This window comes from Anser brachyrhynchus, assembly GCF_964034855.1.
Source record: "Anser brachyrhynchus genome assembly, chromosome: 1".
Lineage (NCBI taxonomy): Eukaryota > Metazoa > Chordata > Aves > Anseriformes > Anatidae > Anser > Anser brachyrhynchus.
The window spans coordinates 169,060,580-169,088,115 of NC_137694.1; the positions used below are offsets into that span (position 1 = coordinate 169,060,580).

The following is a 27,536-nucleotide window of genomic DNA, read 5'->3' on the forward strand; positions in this document are numbered from 1 at the left end:
GAGGAAAAAAAATCACATAGTATTGAAATGTAAAGAAGTGTTTAGTTTATCTTCTCTGAAATACTGATTGGAATATTTCTAAAACACATTAAATTTGAAAATAATGGTATTTCCTTTCGTTCAAATATTTTTGACCTTTAGTTTTGACACGTAAATGCTAGGACTTAATTTGAGACACACGGGAAAGTATGTCCGTATTCTCTAAGTATTTTTTAAAAAGAAATGTCTTTTTTTTTTTTTTCCGATTTGCCTCAGAAGTTCACCTTGGTGCTGGAATTCAGTGTTAACTAGTATTACCCTTAAGTTTCAGTGTCAAAGATACAACAACAATAGTAAGAAAAAACAAAGTTATTGAAACATATTAAAATAATATTGCACTATAACTCCCCTTTTTCCTCCAACAGAATCAGAAAATAAACAGTGGTTATATATAAATGAACCAGTGCATTTGTAAACTTTAATTTCTTTAAATCATATTCTGTATCTTATAATGTAAATTATATTTAAAACATATTAGACTATTTAGCAAGAAGTTAACAATTATTTAGTTCTGTAAAAATCTTTACTGCCATCATAAGATCAGTAAGAAAATGTAAATCCATGTAAAAACAAACAAACAAACAATAGTATTCTGAACCTAATTTTCTTCTTGGGGAAAAAATAGTTAAGGCCAAAAAAATCTACATTAATACATAAATACTCCTTAGGCAAGTTCATACATACTTTAAAAACAAAAACATGTTACTTACTAAAACATAAGCATGTATATAGCAAACATACTTATGGTCAGACTGGAAACTTTGGGTTGTCATGCCATTCTAACAAGTACAAACTGCAGTGTATAAAATGAATAAAAGTATGCACACCGTAGCTACTGAAAGACTGCCAGGTGTCACTACACCCCAGTAATATATGCATAGCTATATACACTACTGTTTGCATATAAAACATATACAACTATCTTCCACCTGGAAAACGTTATTTAAAAATTGTAATTATTTTTTTGAGAAGGAAAGGAAGACAGAAGGACAAGGAAATATATAGATTAGTTTGAAATCTTAAAAATAGTCTACTCTGTTCACACACTAGCTAAAAGACCTCAAGATGAGAGTCTTAGTTTTGAGTTAGAAAGCACTTGCTTTGTGGATTCACTTAGGCTAAGAATCATATCAATAGGGATTCCACAGAAATTCTGCTGTACTTGAGAATAGATATTGGCCAACCAGAAATAAAATTGTTCCAAAATAATCAGACTTGAGTTTAATCCATGGTTTTGTACTTGGAACAGACTGATTTGCCACTAGCAAATACTTCACGTCTGATTATTATTAATTCAACAGAAGAAAAAGCTTTTTGGTTTTTGTTTTGTTTTGCAATTCATTCAAATATTCACATTTATTACTCTATTGTATTATTAAACCTGTAATCATTTGTCAACAAAGACAGTTTCCTGGTATTCAAAATATATGATAGGAGAATCTTAAAAAAAAAGTCATAATTATAATGGATAATTAGAATAAGCAAAAGAGAAACGAGGGGGGAAAAAGTGAGATGATTATTAATATCCATACATCTAAATTCATGTTTATTTGATCAATATTTAAAAATACATTTAGAAGCCTGTGTAATGGGTTTCTGTGGCAAGGGTTTGGTAGCAGGTGGGCTGCAGGGGTGGACTCTGTGAGCAGAGCCCAGCAGCTGCCCCATGTCAGATCAGAGCCAGCTACGGCCAGCTCCAAAAGGGACCCGCTGCTGGCCAGAGCTGAGCCAGGGAGCAATGCTGGTTGGGCCTCTGGGAGAGCAGATTGAAGAAAAAAATTCAACAACAACAAAAAAACTGCTGTGCAACAGCAGCTGGGAAAGCAAGGAGTGAGAACCAGCCCTGCAGCCCCCAAGGTCAGTGCAGAAGGAGGGCAGGAGTTGCTCCAGGCAGGCAGCAGCAGTTCCCCTGCGGCCTGTGGAGAGGCCCCTGGTGGAGCAGGCTGTCCCCCTGCACCCATGGGTCCCACACGGAGCAGATCTCCACGCTGCAGCCCGTGGAGGAGCCCCCGGTGGAGCAGGTGGATGTGGCCTGGAGGAGGCTGCGGCCCATGGAGAGCCCCCGCAGGAGCAGGCCCCGGGCCGGAGCTGCAGCCCGTGGAGAGGAGCCCACGCAGGAGCAGGGGTCTGGGGGGAGCTGCCGCCCGTGGGGGACCCGTGCTGGAGCAGTTTGCTCCTGGGGGATGGACCCCGTGGTACAGACCCATGTTGGAGCAGTTGTTGAAGAGCTGCTGCCTGTGGGCAACCCCTGCAGCATCAGTTGGGGAAGGACGGCATCCTGTGGGAGGGACCCCACGTGGAGCAGGGGCAGAGAGTGACCATGAAGGAGCGGCGGAGATGAAGCATCAGGGACTGACCGCAGCCCCCATTCCCCATTCCCCTGCACCGCTTGGGGGGAGGACATAGGAGAGGGTGGCTGGGGAGGGGATTTTTCATAGAATCGTGGAATCATTTAGGTTGGAAAAGACCTCTAAGATCATCCAGTCCAACCTTTAACCTAGCACTGCCAAGTCCACCATTAAACCATGTCACTAAGCACCACATCTACACGTTTTTTGAAAATTTCCAGGGATTGTGTCTCAACTGCTTCTCTGGGCAGCCAGTTCCAATACTTTACAACTCTTTCAGTGAAGAATTTTTTCATAATATCCAACCTAAACTTCCCCGGTGCAACTTGAGGCCATTTCCTCTCGTCTTATTATTTAGTAGTGCTTGGAAGATAAGACCAATGTCTACCATGCTACAGCCTCCTTTAAGGTAACTGTAGAGAGAGTTTTTAGTTTGCTTTTAGTTTCTCACTGTTCTAGTCTGCTAGGGAAGGCAATAAATTACATTAATCTCTCTTATTCTGAGTCTGTTTTTACCCCATGACAATAATTGTTGAGTGATCTCCCTGTCCTTATCTCAACCCTTGAGACCTTTCCATCGTATTTTCTCTCCCTTTTTCTTTGAGGAGGGGGAATGAGAGAACAGCTGCAGTGGAGTTCAGCTGCCCAGCTGCATAAAACCACCACAACTTGTCATTAATATATTCTGTCAAAGTAATTACTGCATCTTAATCGTCAGGCATGAGGAGGCAGGGAGAATGGCAGACACTCTAAGACTTTCCAAGTGCCATGAGAAATAAGATGTCTTGTCAGAACACAGAAACATCTACAGATACAATATGATTTGTGTCAGAACTTACTTTCTGCTGTTTGCATTATTATTTCATCAAGTTCTTTTTCAAGTTTTTCGTAAGTATCTAGTCTTGCCTGAAACTCAGAATTCTGTGTTTGGAGTTCAATAATGCGTGTTTCACTAGAAGACTGAAGACTATAAAATTCCTTTGTAAGCACCTGTGACAATGAATAATGAAAAAATCAGGGATTCAGCATCACAGCTGTGAAAAAGGCAAAAAAAAAAAACACATGTAAAACGTTCAGCAAGATGATATCAAATAACAATAATGCATCAATATAACTTTTCCATAGGAGAAATTAAAATACTTTAAAAATTAGTTATTTTTTCATCTATATGATCTTGTACCAGATTACACTCAGGTATCCATTATGACACTCTCCTAAGGCCTTAGTAATTCTGTGAATCCCTCTCTGAAAGAGCTACAATAATTTTAAATTACAAAAGTTACAAAAAATAATGTAACAGCTACAAAAATTAATACACAGCAGTCAACAAAGCATGAATGCATTTCTTTTTGTTGCTTTAACTGGATTCAGATTTTAGTAATCAATCTGAAATAAGAACGTTCCTTTATAGAATGGTAAAAGGCACAAATTCCAAAATTTGTTATTTAAGATATAGCAGATTCTTATTATTTACTTATTACTGAAAAGTAATATACCATTAGCATTTGGGATTTAACCCACCGAGATTAAACAAAAAGGCATATACTCAAAAGTAAAAGTTACGAAGGTCTGTATATGAACTAAAGCTTAACAAGAAAGCTAAGTGATATGGTACTTGAAAATCGAAAACAACATTGAAAATATAAAACTGACTGGAAGGAAAACACGTTTGGTTAGTGAAGTAGTAATCGATATGCTGCACAGAAAAAATAATAATAAAAAAACCCACCAAAACCAAGTTAAAGTAATAATTAAGTAGTACTGTAGCTACCTTTAGTACTGACTTCACAAATGTGTACATTGAAGATGATCACTGAATATAGGTCTCGAGATATAGAAACATATGCATACTGTATACAGCAGTAATACCAGATACACTGTCAAAAACACTAAAGTATGCACAATGCTCAGAGAAACAAACAACTGAAATAATAAATAAATAAATAAAAACTTAAAAAGAAAAAAAAACTATTGCCATAGAAGAATAAATGTATAAGTCAAAACTTGGCAACATATAAAACAGCTGTTTCCTAGTTTTAGCATGCATAAGAAGAGAAACTATGCTGAAACCCAAATAAAAACAAGTTTTTTCATGAAGCACCTAAGGTGCTAGTGACTATACCATTAGTTAAGATCAATACTCTCTAAGAAGGTAGGATATGAAAAAAATATTAATACATTCAAACTGCAAATTAGAAATGAAATTAAAAAAAAATCAGTCAAAAGGAATGAATGAAAAAACTACGGACAACAAATGTTTAACTTCTGCAATAACATTTCGTAATGAAAGAGCATTGGTTTCAAGGCATATCTCTAGAGAGGAAAGTGCCAAAAGAGTTAGTACAGTTGAATGCCAAATATTCAAGATGTTATTCAAATAAAATAAATATCCACAAAGAAAATGGAAACACAGCTCGAATTTAACTATCTTCCTCAAAGTTTAGACATGTCTGTACAATTAAAATATATTTAGCAACCTCAAAGTCTAGCACAACTGGCACTCCCAGTGCTCATGACCACAACTAACCTCAACAGCTAAGATCTGAATGTTCCAATACAGACAGAACAACATGAAATTACATTTTATCTAAAGCCTTGTTTCCACTCTGTAATTCTGTTTCCACTATGCAGCTCCTCTTCATAAACAGCCTATGCAGGTTCATAGAAATGCAGAACCTCCAATGACAGCATCCTTCCCCCCAAAATTAAGAATACTATAGCTGGCACTTGGAAAAAAAGCTCTTGTTTTGTCCTGCCCAGTTTGTATCCTGCTGTCTTAGATAATATACTATCAATCTCATTTAAATCTCACAAATTGGACTTGGTGATGTTTTCAGCCCTAACTTTGCACAGGTGAAGAAATTTTGTTTTCAAGTTTGTTCTGTTGCAGTCTTGACACCTTTCCAATAGTAAAATAAGCAAGCAGTATATGATACGTTTTTGAAGATACGCGTTTGAAAAAGAATAAATCCTAAGTTTGTAGAGTTGAAAGGGTCCACAACATTCAACTTTTTACATAATGTAAAAAAAATATATTGTGTGTAGGTGTCAAGGTGTTGGCAGCAGTCTCTAGATAGTGGAAAGTTTACCTGTAGTGGCAAACATTTGCAGAGGGATGACATTTTATATACGTTACAGAGATTAGTCAGGATCTTGGATGAGAATTAGTGATGTACTTTCATATACTGATATGATACCTTGGTGTTTTTGAGGTATAAATACTTTTCTTAGTATATTGCTGAATATAATTTCTATTTTTTTTGTTTGTTCTGCATTGATACTTAAAAATATCTCACAGAGTGACAATAAGGTGTTAAATAGCTTCAAATCATCAACCTTGTTATAGAACCACAGAATGGTTTGGGTGGGAAGGGACCTTAAAGATCATCTAGCTCCAAACCCCCTGCCATGGGCAGGGACACCTCCCACCAGACCAGGTTGCTTAAAGCCCCATCCAGCCTGGCCTTGAACACTTCCAGGGATGGGGCATCCACAGCTTCTCTGGGCAACCTGGTCCAGTGCCTCACCTCCCTCAGAGCAAAGAATTTCTTAATATCTAATCTAAATCTACCTTTTTTACCCTAAAACCATTCCCCTTGTCCTATCACTCCACTCCCTGACAAAGAGTCCCTCCCCAGCTTTCCTGAAGGCCCCCTTTAGGTACTGGACGGCTGCTATAAGGTCTTCCGGAAGCCTTCTCTTCTCCGGGTTGAACAACCCCAACTCTCTCATCTTGTTTTCATAGGAGAGGTGTTCCAGCCCTCTGACCATCCCTGAGAGTTGTATTTTAAAGCAGACTGTTTTAGAAAGACTGCCAATGCAAATCTGGAATACGCTGGTACTATTTTCCAAATTGTTTTACAAAACTTAGTTTTTTTATCAGCACTACTGTTAAGGTGGCAGACTTTACACAGACGTGTAAACATACACTCTCGTTCTTCCAACTCTGTTGTGGACTGTAAAGGGGAAGAGATAATGCAGAAACAGTAATTTCTTAAATAGGATCATAGAATAACCTGAGTTGGAAGGGCCCCATGAGGATGGAATCCAACTCCGCGTTCTGTACAGGCCAACCTAAACCATGTATCTAAGAGCATCATCTAAACGCTTCTTGAACATTGACATTGACAGGCTTTGGGGCATGACCCCTTCCCTGGGGAGCCTGTTCCAGTGCTTGACCACCCTTTTGGAGAAGAACTTTTTGCTAATATCCAATGTGAACTTCACCTGACATAGCTTTAACTTTGCCTGATGCCGCATTCCTTCTGGTCCTATCACCAGGCATCAGAGAGAAGAGATCAGCACCTCCCTCTTCGCTTCCAGTCATGAGGAAATTGTAGACAGCTATGAGGTCACCTCTCTGTCTCTTCTCTAAGCTGAACAAACCACGTGACCTCAGCTGCTTCTCCTAAGTCATGCCCTCTACCTTTCACCATCTTTGTTGCTTTCCTTTGGACACATTCTGATATTTTAATATCCTTACTTTGTGGAGCCCCAAACTGCACACGGTAATTGAGGTGAGGATGCACCATGGCTGACTATAGGAAGACAGTCACTTCTTTTCACTGGTTAGCTTTCTACCCCAGGATACAGGTAGCCCTTTTGGCCACCAGGGCACACCCTTGACTCATACTGAGCTTACCATCAACTAAAACCCCCAGACCCCTTTCCACGGGGCTGCTCTCCATCCACTTATGTATCTAGAATTACACCATCCCAGGCACTGAATCCAGCATTTGCTCTTGTTAATTTTCATATGGTTGGTGATTGCCCAGCCCTCTAATCTATCAAAATCATAGAATCATAGAATGGTTTGGGTTAAAGCTCATCTAATTCTACCCCCCCGCCATATGCAGGGATGCCAGCCACTAGACCAGGACACCTTCCATTAGACCAGGATCCACAAGATCTCTCTGTAAGGCCGCTCTACCCTTAAGGGAATCAACAATGACTCCTAATTTAGTAGCATCTGCAAACTTACTTATTGTGAACTCAATTCCTGTGTCCAGGTCATTGATAAAAGCTTTGAAGAGAACTGGCCCTAAAACTGAGCTCTGGAGAACCCCACTAGTGACTGGCCACCAGCCTGATGTTACCCCATTTACTGTGACCCTTTGAGCCCAACTCTTCAGCCAATTGTTCACCCACTGTGTTGTGTGCATGTCTAGCTATATGCTGAACATTTCCTCTAGAAGGATATTGTGAGAAAATCAAAAAGCTTTTAGAAGGGGAAAAAATATATAAAATCTTATATACATTTAAATATATATACACCTAAGTAGTATGGACCCCTGCAGCTGCTGGCACATGGACAGAGAAGACCCTAAGGCCACAGTCTCATGCCAATAGCTGGTACAGAGTCCCATGCACACATCAAGACACACACACAGTTGTGCAGTAACACAGACATGGCTTTTAATCCCCTTACCCTTCTATTTTCCTATGCTTGCTCCTCTTTGTATCACCTACATCCAGTCTTTTCCTTGTCACTGGTAACATGTCCCTTAACATAAGCCTGGTGAAAACGCCATATGCTCTTTTTCTGCATCACATCATGTATGCCATACCCCAAGGCAGTGACACCTCAGTCTGTGAGGTGACCCTCTCCCATTGACTCTGACCCACTGGTGGGTGCCTCCTGGCCCATGGGGCTGAGGCTCTCCTGGACAGCCCTGGGATGGTCCATAGGCAGAAGCTTGCGTCTCTGACTGTGTCACTGGGGTCCCCCACTGCCCTTGATCTGGGATCTTCTTTGTGGGGGGACTTGGTCCTTTGATGAGCTGATGGCTCCTGTGAAGAGCTAGGAACAGCAAGGGCAGAGAATTGCTTGGGGTTGTCTACTTCCAATTGCTCTTCTGTGGTCCTTTGTGGGTGTGAAGATAAACTTTTTAATCATAAAGCAGTATTGACTAAATGTACAATTGCACTTATTTTGGAAACACTGGGTTAAAAAAGGGGGTTTTAATTGCCAGCTGTCAATGAACGTGCAGCTGTTGGAAACAGCTAGCAAGCTACTACCCTTGCGTGTATAGGAAAATAAAACCAACTTATTTTTCATCTTGCACAAATAGATTCTGAAGGATGTCAGAGATCAAATTTCAACATCTAACTATGATAAGCTGGATTCTACTAGATGCTGTGTCCTATAAAAGGGTCTGAACTAATTTTTTTCTAGTAATAAGCCTATAAAACAAGTACAGATATGCAAAATTCTACTAAAAATTTTTGACATAGTTTAGTGTAATTAAATGATGTAAGAGAACTTTAAAAAGTCTGTATACTTCTACCAGTATACTTTTAAGAGAATTTCACCGAATTTTTGTTTTGATTATTGCTAGTTTTGAAACTGTAGTATACAATTTTAAGGAATATATATATAAATAAGAATTTCATATAAATTCTCTGTTTTGTTTCCTGACGTGAAATTCCCCTAGAACTAGTATGCAGTCTTAGAAGAACTAGATTAGAGGACAGAAAGGCTTATTTGTAAGGGTACATAATAAGGACCTATTCTTTACAAAGAAGGTATCTAAATGCTGACATTTGACACAAAGAGAGAATTTCTGTGATGGACACTGGTACTCTAAAGCACAAGTCTTCAACATCTCTCCATGAGATAGGTTTGCCTCTCCCATTTCCTTTTATTTGCCACTGAAATGTTCAGGCATAGTAAACTTGTCATTAGGTTCTGCTTCAGCCAAATTTGGTGGAAATACTAATACAACCATGTATATATTCTTCGGTGCTTTTTCCCTAAGCTTTTTCATTTTAAATTCTAATTGAAAATGACTATGTAATGCTCTGTAAAGTGTCTTTTGATAACATACCTCCAGCTTTCTCTGATATTTTTCACATTCTATTTGGCATTGTGAAAGATTCTTAGCTGTTTCTTGTTGCATGAGTTGAACATGTTCACTTTCAAAGGACTTTAACTTACTTTGGTGAAGAAGTTCAGCTACTTTGCTTTCTGTGCCAAGCTGCATTTGTCTATACCTAAAAGCAGGAAAAAAAAAAAAAAGTTTTGGCAATTCAAAAATTATTCAAAACAAACTTAAAATGCATGCTGGTTCTGTTCTGAAATTTATAACTGATATGAAATTAAGAGTATTTTTAAAATTTAGTAAGTATTAGTACAGTTACCTATGTAACTACTGTTGCCTATATTTGAAATATCATTAGGGAAATTCAATATTATAATGACTACAAAACTCAGTAAGTAGAAAACTCAGTCCATGTCTTTGCTGAATATATGGATAACATAAAATCAAATGATAATGACCTTACAGTATACCTTAATTTTTAAAAATGTTACATCAATATCAATTTTGTTCTTGGTAAACAAGTGTACATATTCCATACTTCTAACACTGAAATCTTTTAGAGGACACGAGAGAGATACCAAGGAGGCTGTTGTATCCTATGTTCACTACTAAGTGTTATACATAATAGGGAGAAGTGGTATTAGACCTCAATGATACCAAGGCTGAATACCTTTTAGGGTATGATGGGTATCTGCTACACTGCTTTTCCCCGTATCCAAAGATATGAAAAAACATCAGACCACAGCAGTTTATTAAATTCCACAGTCATTCAGAACCACAGGTATGAAGACCCTCAAAAAACAGGAATGAAATGTATTTTTGTTAATATATATGTAAGATAGTAGGTGACAGATAACTAATATTCCACTTAGAAGTGGAATTCAGTTTATCTACTCATTATACTTAACAGGCAATCTCCAAGAGGGGTAAAAGTTTGCTGATGGAATACTAATTTACTGGACTGTAAAAAAAGAGGCTGATGTGAATAACAGTAGAAAACATTACAAAGCTGAGCATTAAATGCCCTATGAAATTTAAAGGAGACATATGCAAAGTAATACACCACCATTGGAAAAAATGATTCTAACCACATACATAAAATAATGAACTCCTAGCTGACTTTTCATTTAGGAATGAGATTTTGGGATTATACTAGATAATCCATGAAAACTTCAGCTGAGTTTTAAATAAGGGTTAAAACCAACGTTTGGTGAATTACTATGAAAGGAGCAGAGAAAATACAGAAATCAACGCGTCACTTTACAATTCCATGCTGCTGCCTGCATAATGAATGCTGAATACATTTCTCATAACTCATCCCACAAAAAATAGAACAGGTAGGGGCAGAGAAGGGTAATAAGGATTACCTTTGACAACTGGCAGTGGCAGCGTGATGAAGAAATTAATTAAGGAAGTTTCCTTAAGTGTAAGGAAAAGGAAGAAATAGAGGCCTGTAACATTATGGAGAATGAGAGTAGGAATCCATTATTCACTGTATTTTCTAATAGATGAATGAGGAGGCATCTAATAAAGCTAGTGGATGTAGAGTGAAAACAAAAGTCATTCTTCACACAGAATATCATGTGATCTGTGATGTTCCTTATCACAAGATGTTGTGGATGCTAGAAGGTAACTCTTACTCAGACCAAACAAACTCTCAGAAAATAAATCATTTGACAACTTTTAAATGCAAGATGGTACTTCTCACACAGAAGCCACTTGACAAACTGTCCAAATGCCAGATAAACCTTTACTTTAACCCAGTATTGCTGTTAACTGTCATTTGTCAAATAGCATTGCAACACAACTCTACCCTATTTAGTACCTAATCTTCAGGTAGGATTGAGAGTGTTTAACAAAAACAAGGAGATTAGTCAAATATTTTCCCTGAGGATTTCAGATGTGGGAATGTTTCTAAGGCACAAAGAGGAAGCAATTTTCACTGGAATTAACTTGAACAGAACAAACAGGTGTCATTATGATGCCCTTTATAGTCACTCTGCAGACATCTGTGTATGAATAAACAGTCCAATGCATGAATGAGATTGTTCCCACACAGGCTGCGTGAGCAGAGACTGGAAGTTCTGCCCACTGAGCTCATGAAAACCGCTCTTTTTAAAACAATTTTCTTCTTCAATAGTAGCATGACATTTGTTCTCGGACAGAACTGCTAAATGCCCATTATCTATGTGATATCGACTGCTGTCAATTTTGCTTGAGGCTGGTACTTTAAGCATTTCATCATTGTTCCCCCATTGTATGTTCTTATTTTCATTTTACCACACAAAAATAGTTCCAGCATGCTTATGTTCTCCATACTTTGTACATGATTGGCTGCAGGCATGACAGTGAATCTGTTCTGCTAAGGACATTGTTTACAATCCTGGGAAGACAATTTTGTTCCAAAACGAGCATGTCTTCACAAAGACACACGTCATCCAACCATCTGATGTGCAATGTAGTGCACAAATGCAATTTATCTACAAGTCACATTTATTGACTTTAAACAACGAATCTGTGTCTTGTGCCCTTGCAAAAAATAAATGGCCATGCTTTCCTGTAGACTGCTTTGGACCTTAAATTAGACTAAGGTTTAATGATCTGTTCTGTATAGAGCTTACACACTGGAAACATGCATTAACAGAAGTTACAGATATTTCTTTGTACTTCCCAAACTTTCCAAAAAAGTGTATAGCTCTCTGATAATTTTTTTAAGTCTAGTCAATCATCTGGGTGCTTCCAGAGCATGCTTATTAATACTACCATGAACAGTAATTTCTGGGAAAAAAATAATTGTACTTCAGAAATTTTAAGTAGCTTATATGGGCATGATCTGGTTTTACTGGTACAGTTATGAAGAACATAATATTCATTCCACTGGCAATGATTTTTGAGATACATACAATTAGGGTACAGTCTATGAGTACCAATATATAACAATTTTGTATTTTTTTTTTGTCAACATCACAGTATCACAGTATCACAGATTTCTAGGTTGGAAGAGACCTCAAGATCATCGAGTCCAACCTCCGACCTAACACTAAGTACTCCACTAAACCATATCGCTAAGCTCTACATCTAAACGTCTTTTAAAGACCTCCAGGGATGGTGACTCCACCACCTCCCTGGGCAGCCCGTTCCAATGCTTAATAACCCTTTCGGTAAAGAAGTACTTCCTAACATCCAACCTAAAACTCCCCTGTCGCAACTTTCGCCCATTCCCCCTCGTCCTGTCACCAGGCACGTGGGAGAATAGACCAACCCCCACCTCTCTACAGCCTCCTTTAAGGTAACTGTAGAGAGCAATAAGGTCGCCCCTGAGCGTCCTCTTCTCCAGGCTGAACAATCCCAGCTCCCTCAGCCGCTCCTCGTAAGACTTGTTCTCCAGACCCCTCACCAGCCTCGTCACCCTTCTCTGGACTCTCTCGAGCACCTCCATGTCCTTCTTGCAGCAAGGGGCCCAAAACTGAACACAGTACTCGAGGTGCGGCCTCACCAGAGCCGAGTACAGGGGCACAATCACTTCCCTAGCCCTGCTGCCCACACTGCTTCTTATGCAAGCTGTTGGCCTTCTTGGCCACCTGAGCACACTGCTGGCTCATATTCAGCCAACTATCAACCAGTACTCCCAGGTCCTTCTCTGCCAGGCAGCTTTCCAACCACTCATCTCCCAGCCTGTAGCTCTGCTTGGGGTTGTTGCGCCCCAGGTGCAGGACCCGGCACTTGGCCTTGTTGAACTTCATACAGTTGGCCTCAGCCCATCGCTCCAGCCTATCCAGATCCTCCTGCAGAGCCTAATAAACATAATTGCATCCATTTTCCCTTGTGGTATGAAAAGCAACACTTCCATTAGTGACAGAAAACATCTAACACTTTTCCAGAGCTGGTAAAGGAGAAACTGTTGTTAACCAAGTAGGTTTTCTTTTGACCTTACTACAATGTTGAGCTCACTAGCAACTCCTCCACTGTAGCACAGCATTCAGTTTCCTTGTCATATTTGCTTTTACTTGGCCAGATAGTATCTCTGACTTCTTGGCTAATATTGCAGCGCAAGTGTGGGTGCATGTGTATATACATATACTCATGAAATACAATGTCAAAATGCATTCCTTATTCTACCTAGATGGTCTCTACGAAAAACAGAAGAAAACAAAACCACCCATGCTTTAATACTACTCTAATGGAGAAAAAAAAAAAAAAAAAGAAAAAAAAAGAAAAATAGAGGCATGTGGGTGTACAGGATTTTTCCCAATCAAGAAATTTTAATAAAACTCTACTCTTTCACTTTATCAATTTTGTCTCATAAAAGAGTAGGTTGGGAATGAAAGGGTAGCTATGGATTAAGCTAATGAAAACAAAGAAAAGAAAACAAACGACAACAACAACAACATAAACAAGCATGTAAGAATCATGTGAAACGAGGTTTCAACTTCATTATGTCTCTTTGCCATTAGGATGACCAGTCAGTAATACCTGAAGTTTGCTAATGCAGAATGACACTATGGTTATCAAAAAGGTTATTTTTAGAGTAAAGCAGAATAGAGAATATTCAGCAAGGGACTTAAACTCTGGTTTCTAAGAATGGTTTTAAGATTCTTCTATTGGAGAAGATTGCTTTTGCAAATAGTGGGTAATGATATATTTAGAAACCTGTATACACTGAGAGTAAACTGAAAGATTTCACGGTAAACTCATCACAAAATGGACCTCGATGTAAGTGATATGATCTAAGAAAAGTACACTTCTCCAAATAGTCTCTGTACCAGAAGGAAGAGTGATGACCAACTGTTTTTTGAATGGGGAGAACTACAAGACACATCCAGTACAGCCCAATCTAACAGTTATATTTGGAAGGTTTTTTGTTTTGTTTTCTTTTATCAGATACACATGTACAGTGAGATTCACTTAATAATAGTACCAACTTTTTATAAGCATCCCATATGTACTGGGATAGCAACTCTAATCTGCCTTTACCTAACAGAAATATACTGCTAACTTCTACTGTCAGCTATCCTGTAGACAAAACTTGAGGTGTACAGCAGTACTCTTCACAAGCAGATACAGTTGAATAATGAAGTACATGAGAAGACAACTAGATTTGTAAAATTAAGCAATTTCTACTGTTAAGCTTGTTAATAGGAAAGAATGACAACCAAGTAAATTCTATAATATACATCTTCCAAAGGAAGTCCTACTAAGATTATACAAAGCTCAGCACCAACCCTTTCTAATTTTGCAAACTTGATTATACCAACCCAAGTCTCTTTAGGATATATTTGAGACATTACTTTCAAGCTTAAAGATGAAAAAACAAAACAAAACAGCAACAACAACAATAAAAAAATACAAATTGTGAAATCATCCTGACTCCCCAGATGGGTCAGTTCCAGGTCTAAGATCTTTAAAGTAATTACAGTATACTCTCCTATTTTCAGAAACATCTGTACTTTGGTTCAGTGCCAAATCTGTAAAGAAACCTAAATGCTACAGATGTTTCCTCCCTAACCTCTCCTATTGCAAGCCTCCCCCTTCCAGCCCCAACATGTCCTCTAATGTTCCTGACCTTCTCCCTCTCTGTCCCAGCTCCAAGCCCGATTTCTCCTGCTTTCCAATTCTATTTTCATTCTTTCTACTTGGGGTATCTGGTTTTATTCTCACCTTTATTCTAGCCTACTCAGTTTCCATTCCTATCATCAGTCTCCATCTGTATCTTCACATCTCCATTCCTGTATCACTCCCAGAGTTTATACAATCATGGAAACGCAGACTGGTTTGGCTTGGAAGAGACCTTTAAAGACCATCTAGTACAACCTCCCAGCCAAAAGCAGTGACATCTTTCTCCATATCAGGTTGCCCAAAGTCCCCTCCAATCTGACAAACGCTTCCAGGGATGGGGCATCCACAACATCCCTGGGCAACCTGTTCCAGTGCCTCGCCACTTTATTGTGAAGAACTTCTTCCTTATATCTAATCTAAATCTATGCTCCTTTAGTTTAAAATCATTACCCCATGTCCTATCAGTACATACATTTATAAAAATTCTCCCTCCATCTTTCTTATTGAAAAGAGGGAGGCCCTTTACAAGCCCCTCTTAAGTACTCAAAGATTGCAACAAGGTCTTCCCAGAGTCTTCTCTTCTCTAGTCTAAACAACTCCAGGTCCCTCAGCCTTTCTTTGTGGGAGGTACTCCATCCCAGTGATCATTTTTGTGGCCCTCCTCTGAATGTAGTCTAACATGTCCATATCACTCCTATACCGGGGGTCCCAGAGGTGGATGCAGTACTCCACGTGGGAAATCACAAGGGCAGAGCAGAGGGGGAGAATGAACTCCCTCAGCCTGCTGGCCATGCTTCTTTTGATGCAGCCCAGGATACAGTTGGTTTTCTGGGCTACAAGCACACATTGCTGGCTCACGTCCAATTTGTCATGCACCAGTACCTCCAAATCCTTCTCTGCAGGGCTGCTCTCAATCTGTTGATCTACATCTCCCAGTTTGTACTGATGTCTGGGATTGTCCCAACCCAAGGTGCAGGACTTTGCACTTGGCCAAGTGGAAGGCATACCTTCCTTGTATTGTATCAAATGCACCACTCAGCTTCATGTCGTCCACAAACTTGCTGGGGTGCACTCAGTCCTGCTATGTCATTAATATTTAACAAGTACCAGTTCCAGTACGGACCCCTAAGGGACACAACTCGTCACTGATCTCTCCAATTTCGAGACAATCCTTCCGCACCCTTCAACATCTTTCATCAAATTCTGTCCTTACTTCTTTCATGATGAGGCTCAAATCACAGTTTAACTTCCTCACTTTTTGCAACTGAGTGGCTGTTATGGCTTCCTCACTTCCAAAGAAAACAAAACTAAGTATAAAAGCACAGAAAAATTATCTTTGCTCTTCATTCTGCTACTTGGAGTCACAGAAGGAGGAATAGCAGTTTAGATTGGTCTAAATTAAATTCAGGCATGTTAAATGCAGCACATACGCTGTCCATACATGTGGCAAACTGAGACTCCATTTCAAACATGGGTGCTCAAAGGATCTTGTTGTCACTGTTTCTCTTTTTGATCCTCAGTACTAAAAAGTGGTTGGCTTGTTTCTGAGCAATCAGAAATTTCCCATGAACTGAGTTCACACACTACCCACTAAGCAACTGAAAATGCAGGAACTCTGATCTTTAGCTTTAAATGCTTTGATTGCACAGTTTCTGAAGCACTGAACATCAATCTGATGCATTACATATATGGCTGGTTTCATAAACTGAAATGTCTACTGTAATAATTACTACAAAACGGCAAAGAAAACTGTCATTCTTAATTTAAATACAAGTATGCTGTGGAGATTCTTACACCAGCTTTGCAGGCATTTTCAGTCTCTTGTACCATTTATTAAATGCTTCATTAATGTCCGTCAATTATATTATTTGTAATGTGGACTATAATTCTATAATAACAATGTACTTAATACCAACAAATTTATTTTTAAATACTTCCAACAAAAGAAAGGAAAAGTTCAGAATACAAAGATTAAACAGAAGATGAAGCACACCATCTACAAATGGTTAAACAACGTAAAATGTTTGCAGGAATACTTTTTACATAAAATTTGTTTTCCCCAAATAACATGCTTAGAGTTTTATCCAGCACTGTATTCTTGTTTTAGATTGTTATTCAAAAAAATAAATAAATAAATCCAGAAGCATACAGCTTAAATGTTAAAGGGTAAGCATGATTTAACATGCAAGTTCTTGCCAGATGTTACATTTGCTTCATATCAAGTAATTAAACATACAGTACTTTTGCATGTGGTTTAGTAAAATGTGTTTGAGAGAGAAAGCTTAGAAGCTTTGTTTAAAGCTGCTTGCTTCAAAGCAGATTTTTCTGTTTTGCAGCATTCTAAGCATTTGTTGTATCTTGGTCTCTGATCCTCATTCTCTTGAAACAACTTCCTTGGAGGCAACAGTTCCAAACATGGAGATCTAGCAAGATAAACAACTTTTACATTACCTGTAGTCCCAGGACACCTAAAACCGAAATTACTTACCTATGCAGTAAGTGGATTAATAGCATCTATAGTATAGTTTGTAGATCTATACAGTATAGACCCTACATATACTATAGGATCCTATATACTATAGGAGCTACTATGCTATAGTATAGTATAGATAGTATGTAGGATCTATATGTTTTCTACCCTAAACAGACTAATGCCCAGTATACTCTACATTGGACACTTCCCTGCAGCGTCTGATGTGAACATGCATATTTTCCATGTATTCTTGTGCCTTATGCCAGAGAAAGAAACAGGTTAGATGTGGCACAGACCTTCTCACTAACCACTCACTAACACGACTGGTAAATACAACCTTAAAGGGAGGGGGTTATGGAATACACATATAAAAGGCACATCTTGATGAATTACTATAAAGGTAAATAGCTTTTTTAGCTGCTTAACTTTGTGTGTATTCCACTTGGTAAGTCAGCTTGAGTGAACTAATTACTGTGCTCCAACTCTTTAAAAATTAGAAGAATGAACTTTAAGGATGAATCTGCTCGAGATATATCTGCTAAACCATTCCAACTGGCAGGGACTGAAATCCACCTTTGTTTCCTTGTCCCAGGGCCATGCTACTGTACTCTCTTTCATTTGACTTTGACCCTGTCAAATTTAAGATTTGCCTCTGCATCATGACACAGCTTCAACAGTGTTGGTGGAGAGTGCTTCAGCCTACCCTAGCCTACCCTGCTGTACTCGGGAGCTATAATTCAGTCATAAGTATTGTATAATAAACCCTCACTGGGGAGTTCTCTCTCAGTTCTGGAGTCCTGATGGATGATGAATCCAGTCTTCCACCTCCTGAAAGTGTGGGGTTACTTCCAGGCTACTATATACAACACGAGCAACTCCTGTCATGCTCTTTTTTTTTTAATGAAATGAGATGTGTTTGCTGTTCTGTGTTAATTTAATACTGCTGATGCGTACACTTAGTTTGCTCAGAGTCACTTACCTGGTTATTAGCCTGTTATTACTTGGTTTAACTAATTAGTATCTTGATAGAGTTTACTCTTTTGTTATTTGATTCAATGAAAAGAACCCGTGACATTTATTCAAATAATTTAATTGAACTTCATCAATACAGAGGCATTAGTACAACAACCTTAACAAAAAGAAAGTATCTGAAGAAACTAATAAGCCAGTAATATGACTATGAAGCAGTGTACAAACTAAAAACATATAAAACCTCAGTATATATGGTTGGTCAGAGAATATCTACCCGATCAGGTATTTCAGGATATGTAGGAACAAAGGTATTTAGCTTGTGAATCCAAAATGGAAATCATCACCTCACAGAATCCCTTGAATAAAACCTTAAAGTAACCCCAAATAAAGGTAGAAGATTCCTTTTTCAAAGAGGAATGTTATTAAATGCATTCTCTGAAACACAGTGAAGAAATACCAAAGGAAACAACTTCACTGACTTCACAGACAACAGAACAATCTAAAACGAAACATAGCCACGCTAAAGGATGCCGACACCAGCAGCTCTACCTCAAGCCAAAAGCAGTCAGAAGAAACTGAATGGTTCTATTGTTTCTGGCACAGCCTTGATGCACTGCACAAAGCTATCTTTTGCACATGTGCGTTAGCACATAAAATGGCAAAAGTCTCAATTTTGAAAGCATGAGAAATATTTTAAACTTAAGTGGAACATGCAATCACCAGAATAAACACGAGTAGATTTCTCATTACCTACACAACATCAATGTTCAAACAGATATTTTATTTTTTTTAAATTCACTTTGAAATGAAATTTCAAATGTTCTGTATTCTGGAATACAGCTGCAATAAATAGCTTTTGTAGTGGGTTATGCATACCTGAACAGATCTGGGGGAGATCGGAAGCTACAAAAGTTGCTGATTACACTTTTTTTTTTAGATGTAGTACACACATTGTTCTTCAATGCCCAAACAAATTAATAAATTGGAGTCAACAATTACAAAAAGACTCCGAAACTGCTGGTTGAATTAGATTTTCCTACGTATATGTATCCTTTGCAACTGTTGTCTCCTGCTAGTCACAGATACTATTTCATTAAATATTCAGCTAAGGCAATATAAATATTTTCAGAATCTTGAGATTCCAGGTGGAGTGATTGTTATTTGCTAGGCTAATTTAGTATTCAAGGAATTGTCAGAGTGCCAATATGTGCACGTAGTTGTACTCTATGCGGCTCAAATATATTTTGATGCAGCATCACTGACCCTCTCAGCTCACAACTGGCCCATAGCATATTTGCATACATTCCTTTCATTGAATGTTCTGGTGCAGTAATTGTTCAAGATAGTAGCTGAAACATGTAAGACTGATGAAGAAGAAAAATTGACATAACTATCACTAAACTACCAAGTTTATGTGGAATTACTGATGTAAACAATCAGTTAATATTTCCAAAATACTGCAGAACATGTCCAGGAAATAGTCTTTGTTCTTTTTCTTTAATTAATCAATTCACACCATTGATGTCACTGTTAAAAAAGAATATTGCATCCAGATAAGTACAGGCATGCAGCAGTACATACACACACACAAACACAAAAGCCAAACTCATTTAAGAAATTGTAAAACAACTGTTGCCAATTCTAGTACATGTTTTGTCTGATATTAAAAAAAAAATCAAAACTTACAAACTTCAAACCCCTGCAGACACTGAAAAAGAAGGTACTGAAAGCTTCTGGTATATACATATTGGTCAAATCTAAACCATAAACAGATAAAGGGGAAGGAGATTCAAGGAAACAAACTCTGGATGTTCATGCTGACAAAACTTGTTACATTTTCTATTCATTTACATGATGCATATCGTGAACACATCCAATCTATAAATTGTATATACTTTTTTATCTTTTTTTCTTTTTTTAAATCTACAATCCTCTCCCCCTTGCTATTCTTTCTACAAGCTAGATTGTATAAGCAGTTGACATCAGAAAATTAAAAACGGATTGCAAAGATACTTTGGAAAGAATATTAGGGGCCAAGCAATGGCTATGTGGATATGCTGTCCTGCAGAACAGAATGCAATAGTTCAATTGGAAGGGACCTACAAAGATCATCAAGTCCAACTGTCTGGCCACTTCAGGAACAAGCAAAAGTTAAAGCATATTATTGAGGGTGTTATCCAAATGCCTCCTGAACACTGACAGGCCTGGGGCATCAACCACTTCTCTAGGAAGCCTCTTGCAGTGTTTGACCACCCTCACGGTAAAGAAACTTTTCCTAATGCCCAGTCTGAACCTCCACTGGTGCAGCTTTGTGCTGTTCCCATGCATCCTATTGGCATCAGCACCTCCTTCTCCATTTAGTAGTACACAAACTACTAGTAAGAAAGAGGTGATTAACCGTCTCGCCCAAATTTAATAGAACTTTTATAGTATACACAGACTGAAATATTAACATACAATGGGCTGAATCATGAAATTCGTCACGTTTTGCAACCTACAAACACCAACAATTCCAGAGTTTAAGAAAAGAAACTTAAATATACATCAGTGATCCTATTCTCTGCCTTCCATGACAGCATTTACTGTCTGTTGTTGTACATGCTGCTATTACACTATTTAATAGAAAATTCATAATTTTATATGTAAATATATACTTAAAATATAATTAGTGCATGATTTTTAAATCTATCAACGAAAAAAGAGAAAAACCCTATGTTAAATGATTGACAGAGCAGCATATACATAAGTGACAACAGCAATAATGAAACATCTCTTTTCACTGAAAATACAGCCAGCTACAAACATAAGAAAAATGTTTGGAATGCCATATAACTCCTTAAACAGTCAGAAATGAACGTGCAGATTTTTAAGCTCTGAATTCTACAAATCTGATTACTGTATGCAATTAACAATATCAAAATGAAACTTCTATTCTATACAGTGATGAAAAAAAGAACTTTTCTGATCATCAGTAAGGAAAAAAAAAAAAACATCACTGAAAATTCCCAGAGAAGGATGGGGAGAAAAATGAGAAAGTATGAACAATTGTTCTGAGATATGGGCTAACTGGAAGGCTATCTGATAAAGCTCCTTTGACATCTGGAAAAGAAAAGATGCAGGTAATTACTGTACCAGCAGAGAAACTGCTCTCCCCTACCCCCCATTTTCCCCACTGAAAGTCTGGCAGAGTAGGTCAGAAGGTTAGGGTTCAAACTGCCAGAACTTAGCAAGTGATTGGTATGTCCCTTAATATCACACATAACAGGTTTGAATCCCTGATAAGCAAGGTTCAAAGTACAGGCATACCTTGTTATCTGTCAAGGATGTGCTCCTAAAAGTGTTATGGTTAGCAATCATGGGGAGGAAAGCAACTTTTCCCATAAAAATTAATATACAGGGTGCAGGGAAGGGGGTGTCTTGGCAGTGACTTAAAAAATATGCAAAAAATAAATATGAGGCCAGCATATTGCTGTATAATTTTCAATTTATTCCCCAGTAAAATTATCAATAAAAACAAGATCTCAACAATGCAAATACAAAACAGGTATAACTCAGGTTGGAAGGGATTTCAGGAGGTATCTAGTCCAACATCCTGCTGGATGGCAAGTACTCTAGCCCTAACCGTTCTCATAGCCCTTCACTAGATTTGCTCCAGATTATCACAATGCTATTTGTATTGAATGTCCCAAAACTGGATATCCCTTGATGTCATGTTTATACTCCTGCCAAGACAGCCCAGGATGCTGCTGGCCTTCGCTGCCAGAGTATGCTGCTGGCTGATGCTGAGCTTGCTGCTTACGAAATTCCACTTATTGCTTTCAAAGACACAGATGATGATGTGTAGTCACACGCACAAGACGCATTTGCTTACTTGTTTACTAGCATTTGGATGCTACGTAAAAGGTACCAGAATATTAAAAACCACGTACCAAAGGCTACCATAACTGCACTGCCAGCAGCTGTTTTAAACTATTGTACTGGAAAAATACATGGATTTACAACTGTCTTTCAGAACTTAAAAGAACTTCCATTAATCCAACTGCAGGTCATCAGGCATACTTCAATATAACAGGGCAACTCAGGGAGTTCTTATTAGAAGAGCAAAAGATGGAAAGGCATGATAATGTCAACAGTTAGCAGAGAGGGGTATTACCTAATGCAAGGATACTGAAAGGACTGACAAACAAGCAATGGATAGTGAAGCATTATTGTATCTTTCTTCTTTCAGCTCTAAGATATGTGAAATATTCTTTCGTATGTAGTGGTAGCAACTGGAACTATATTAACATTACTATTAACTGGAAAACAAAGGAGTCAGGGTTAAGATCTTTCTTCATTCATACGACCTAAAAAAGGTAGTGCTTGCCAAGTACATTTCAGCTTTACAGACAACTATTAAATAATAAAATATTATTTACTAACCAGTTTATTACAAGTCTTAAGACATAGATATCTTTGTGTATCATCACCCAGATGGGAAAAATATTATTGCTTTTTAAAATATACTGTATAACTCCTTCAAACCAATCAGAAAATCTTCTGAAGATATAAAATTAAACACACTTGGACAATAGCATCAGTAGCATAAGAGAATATGGAACAAACTCTTACAGCCCAGAATAACATGAAGCAGGTACAGTCATAAAAGGTACATTCTACACAGAATGTACCTTTCTGATATTCAGCACATTTTTAAAAGCTTCAAGACGAGCAATAAATGAACTCCAAATAGATAAATCACCAAGCCATTTATGACACTAATAAAACAATCTCATTTCGTTTCATTTCTAGGCAGAAAAAGTCAAATGAATCTATGTTTTCAATTCAGCAGCCTATCCCAATAAAGAAATTCTTGTTATCAAATTATCCTATATTGCCTGCTGAGGCATATAAAAATGAAAACATTTTCAAAATGCAATCACTTACTAAAAAAAAGAGTTAGTTTTAAAGATGAACTCCAACCTATCTCCACTCTCGGGAAGATTTGCTTTCACAACATACTTTTCCATATTTCATAAGTTATATGATAAGTTTAACAAAAATTTTACAGAGAGACACAACTTTGCCTTTATACAGCTTTTCTACATAGTCATTCTTTAAGAACAGTAGGATTGTGGGAAGCAGTTGAAATATAAAAGACAAAATCAAGGTCTGAAAAGAAGAAAAGGAAGTCAGAATTCATGAATTGTGGGGACACTAACAGGCTTTGCAATAAAAGTTTCATGGGTACCTGCTAAGAGTCTTAGATGTAATATAACCGTTACCTGCCTTCTGAAAAGCCAACAGCAAAAAGCACTGAATTTTATTTATTTTAGAGCATATAGAATTACAGAATCATTTAGGTTGGAAAAGACCTCTAAGATCATCTAGTCCAACCTTTAACCTAGCACTGCCAAGCTACCACTAAACCTTGTCCCTAGGCACCACATCTACCCATCTTTTGAAGACCTACAGGGATAGTGATTCAACTACTTCCCTGGGCAGTCTGTTCCAATGCCGCACTACCCTCTCAGTGAAGAAATGTTTCCTAATATCCAACCAAAACCTCCCCTGGCGCAACTTGAGGGCATTTCCTCTTGTCCTATCACTTGTTGCTTGGGCAAAGAGACTGACCCCCTTCCTGCTACCACCTCCTTTGAGGTAGTTGTAGAACATGGTAAGGTCTGCCCTAAGCCTCCTCTTCTCCAGCCTCAACAACCCCAGTTCCCTCAGCCACTTCTCATAAGACTTGTTCTCTAGACCCTTCACCAGCTCATTGGCTTTCTTTGGACATGCTTTAGGGCCTTGATGTCTTTCTTGTAGGGAGAGGCCCAAGACTGAACACAGTACTCAAGGTGTGGCCTAACCAGAGCTGAGTATAGGGGGACGATCACCTCCCTAGTCCAGCCAGCCACACTATTTCTGATACAAGCCAGGATGCTGTTGGCCTTCTTGGCCAGCTGAACAGACTCATATTCAGCCAATTATCAACCAATACCTCCATACCCCCTTCCACTGGGCAGCTTTGCAGGCACTCTTACAATTTACTCATATAGTTCTTAGACTTGCCGAGTTTTCTGTTTCTCTGCTTCCTCTAATTATGTCCAGCTCTCTTCTCCATTCCTACATCTTTGTCTTCATTTTTGTATTCATCCTCCTCCTCCCCTTGTTTTCTCCATTCTCTCTCAAAAGTTAATTCTTTCTTCATCTGAATTATCACAATCCCTGCACTAATCACACCTGAGAAATATCATTTTCCTTTTCATTCTTGTAGTGAACCTGAAAACAAATGTCTGTTCTTTTAGGTCTTTTCCCCTGATGTGACTGGTAGACAAGACACTCCTGATCTCCAAATGTTCCCTTTCCCAGCTGAGTACGTGGAATCTAAAACATTTTCTTTTTAACTTCTAGATTGTGGCATATCGGACCAGATACCTTTTCAGTGTGGGGCAGAAAATGAAAGCTCCTACTCCTCTGTGCGTTCAGTGCTTCTATCATTTCATTCCCGACATCATCCCTTCTTTCTGCCAGGAGCCCCAGAATTCTGTTGTGCAACCAACGAACAAACTGAAGATGTGATTCTTGTACTCATCAAACAGCTGCCAGAAAGTTCTCTTAACACAGCCATTTTATTTGTTAATATTGTTAACATTAACACCTTAGATCAAGGTAGAGTAACCCATTCACTGAATAATATGTTAAAACAAGGCTTTAACCCTTCATATTCTTTCAGTTTACATGAAAGACTTCCATTCACCGGAGACTTCGATATAGATATGAAAAGTTCATTTTCCTTTGAAATGTGAATAAACTGTTGACCATGACAGTCACCAGTTTTGTGTGGATGCTTAGGTCACGACTGAAAAACAATCTAGTTACTACTGTACTTTAGTTAACCTCATTTTGTGTGATGTGTAAGTCTTTTCCCTTCTTTATTACAAGAAGGTTTAAGTAGATGGAGGTGTTTAATATTTTTCCATACTATTTTTAACTTTATTCCACTCTCAACTCCATTCTCAGCATTCCATTCTTCTATTGTTAAAGCCTGAACCAGGTTGGAACCAGACTCTAAGCTTCATCTAAAACCACTTACTAGGCTAATAGTTCAACTTGCCTTAATTCAAAATGGAGCCAGTCTTTCAGAAAACACTTATTTTGGGGGTGAGCGGGGGAGGATGAAACATTTATAGGTACATGACACCACAGCACACTTGTCTTAGCAATACTAACAGGCAACACAGCCAGATACATTGACTGCTATTATATGAATGGGATGGAGTTTAGCCTGTATTTTCAGTTCTTCCCAATTTCAGAATTCCTCATAACCATAAAAGGACATTCAAAGGCAAGTAATAAATAGAGTGGTCTGTGACTGTTTATATAGAAAACACACCTTGGAGAACTGTCACAGGTAAATTTGATTTCTGCTTCAGAACATCCACTCCGCAAGTGACTTCGAGCTGTACACCCTACAAAAAAACCATGAGTCTGGGTAGGGAATCTACTGAGTAGGGAATCTCATCAGAATTGCCGAATTCTCATCCTGAAAGCAACATGAAGCCTATGAGTTTCAGGAGTTAAAAGGCAGCAGTGTAAATCTTATGGGTGAACTTGTTTTGCTGGAACCATCATTGTGACACAGGCTCTGCTAGATCTTCATGACAAAGATCAGAACTTTTCTATCCAGCAAGAAAACTCTGAGACATCAAGGTGCCCTAGGATCGCTCTGTCCCACACATCTAAGTATTTTAAAGTTTTTAGTCTATTAACATAAAATGAAAGTATGTCAGCTATACCAGCTGTGTAGAACTTCACTGCGGAAGAACAAGAAAGAAATTCTTCTTGTCGCCTGACAGAGTTAAAGGGCCAAACATGTCAAACTGCTGAACATAATGAAGTACTTGTCACAATAGCTCAAAAGAGGTCAGCAGCCTAGCCATAAAATAAGTCAAGAATCTAACTGACTTGGCTACACACACATTAATGAATGCTTCCTCATATCAGGCTACCCTATACCTGTGATAAGTAGGGAAACTAGTTCTGACAACCTAGCAGTCCTCCTGCTAGGGGAGGGATCTAAGGCTTATATGAAAAAAATATGACCCAATTTCAAAGCAGAACCATCAAGAATGCCATCAGTCTCCTGATTATTTTTTTTTATAGAAAGTCTTATTATGAGAACTTTATCAGTTATATGGCCATTTGCAGAGTCCCTCTGTTATATGGTGTTTGGGATTTACTGGTCGCGAAAAGCAACACAGGAAAAACTCAGTTTTCCCACCAAGGAAATTGAAAAACCTTCTCAGATTTATTCCTGATTTGTCCAAATTTGAAGAGAAAGATTTATGCTTCCTATTGGTGTCTAATGTAAGATGATTAACCTTGCATTATCTCCAAGTTTGCTTCTTTTTTTTTTTTTTAAATAGCTTTAAATCATCACCGCTCACTTTCTTTCAGTTGGGAACAAGTAATCCTATTTACTAACATGTTCAACAATAATTTGATGAAACAATTCCATTAGATCAGTGAGGAGATCTCATTTTGACTTCTGTTAAAAAGTGGTATGAAAGTGGTGTTAACCCATTATTATCCATATAGTGGTACTGAACTTACAGGTAGAGCACTTAGTGAAAATATTTTCCTGTTCTTAAATTTCAGGGATATGGAAGTGTAAACTGTCCACCAGAGCAGAGCCTTATGTGAGCAGATTACTGGAATAAAATCCTTAGATGAGGTACATGTAGTCTTAAGTACAGCAAAAAGTAACACAGAGATTAGCTTGCCTGACCCACATAAAACACAGGACTTTCCTGAATTAAGTCTTGTTTGAATTAAAATATGTAGGTAAGAGTAACAAATACCTGGTCTAGGAGATACAGCTATTTTATATACATGTCAAATCCTAAACAAGGATTATTTTGAAGTGTCCTGTGGCTTAACCTGTTTCAACCTTTTTTTTTTTTTTTTTTGAACTTTCAACATAAATTTACCCCTTCAAAGTAACAGAAGAATATTAAGCTAATTCAACTTTGCCTGAGACACCAACACTGGAAGACAGAATATTTAGCATTTTATCCCATCTTAAAATTGTGTCCTTAAAATAGAAGAAAGTGTTCTTTATGAATCTGTATCCTAGCCACAGAATGTAACACAATTCAACAGAACTTTCTTGTTTACATACAAATATAATGTATTTTTAAATCCAAATTAATTATTGGTTATTTGCCATTACCACCCCACACAACCTTACATATTAACCAAAGGATAAATTTTGTTACAACTGCAGGATCATATTTTTGAGCTATTACAGCTGTTTTGATATATTGTCAATAACAAGAAGTATCTTTC

General features: G+C 38.0%; 1 protein-coding gene across 6 annotated transcripts in view; it reads right to left on the bottom strand.

Moving 5' to 3' along the window:
- PIBF1 (progesterone immunomodulatory binding factor 1) overlaps window positions 1–27,536 on the bottom strand; it is a 147,165-nt gene that overhangs the window by 47,855 nt on the left and 71,774 nt on the right. For 5 of the 6 annotated variants that reach the window (XM_080561162.1, XM_080561163.1, XM_080561161.1 and 2 more), the window contains exons 11-12: window positions 9,215–9,380; window positions 3,227–3,377 (exon numbers count right to left, since the gene is read on the bottom strand). In XM_080561162.1, coding sequence (XP_080417288.1) covers window positions 3,227–3,377; window positions 9,215–9,380 — 317 coding nt within the window. The remainder of the gene's footprint in view (window positions 1–3,226; window positions 3,378–9,214; window positions 9,381–27,536) is intronic. The other variant, XM_080561164.1, reaches the window with a different exon arrangement.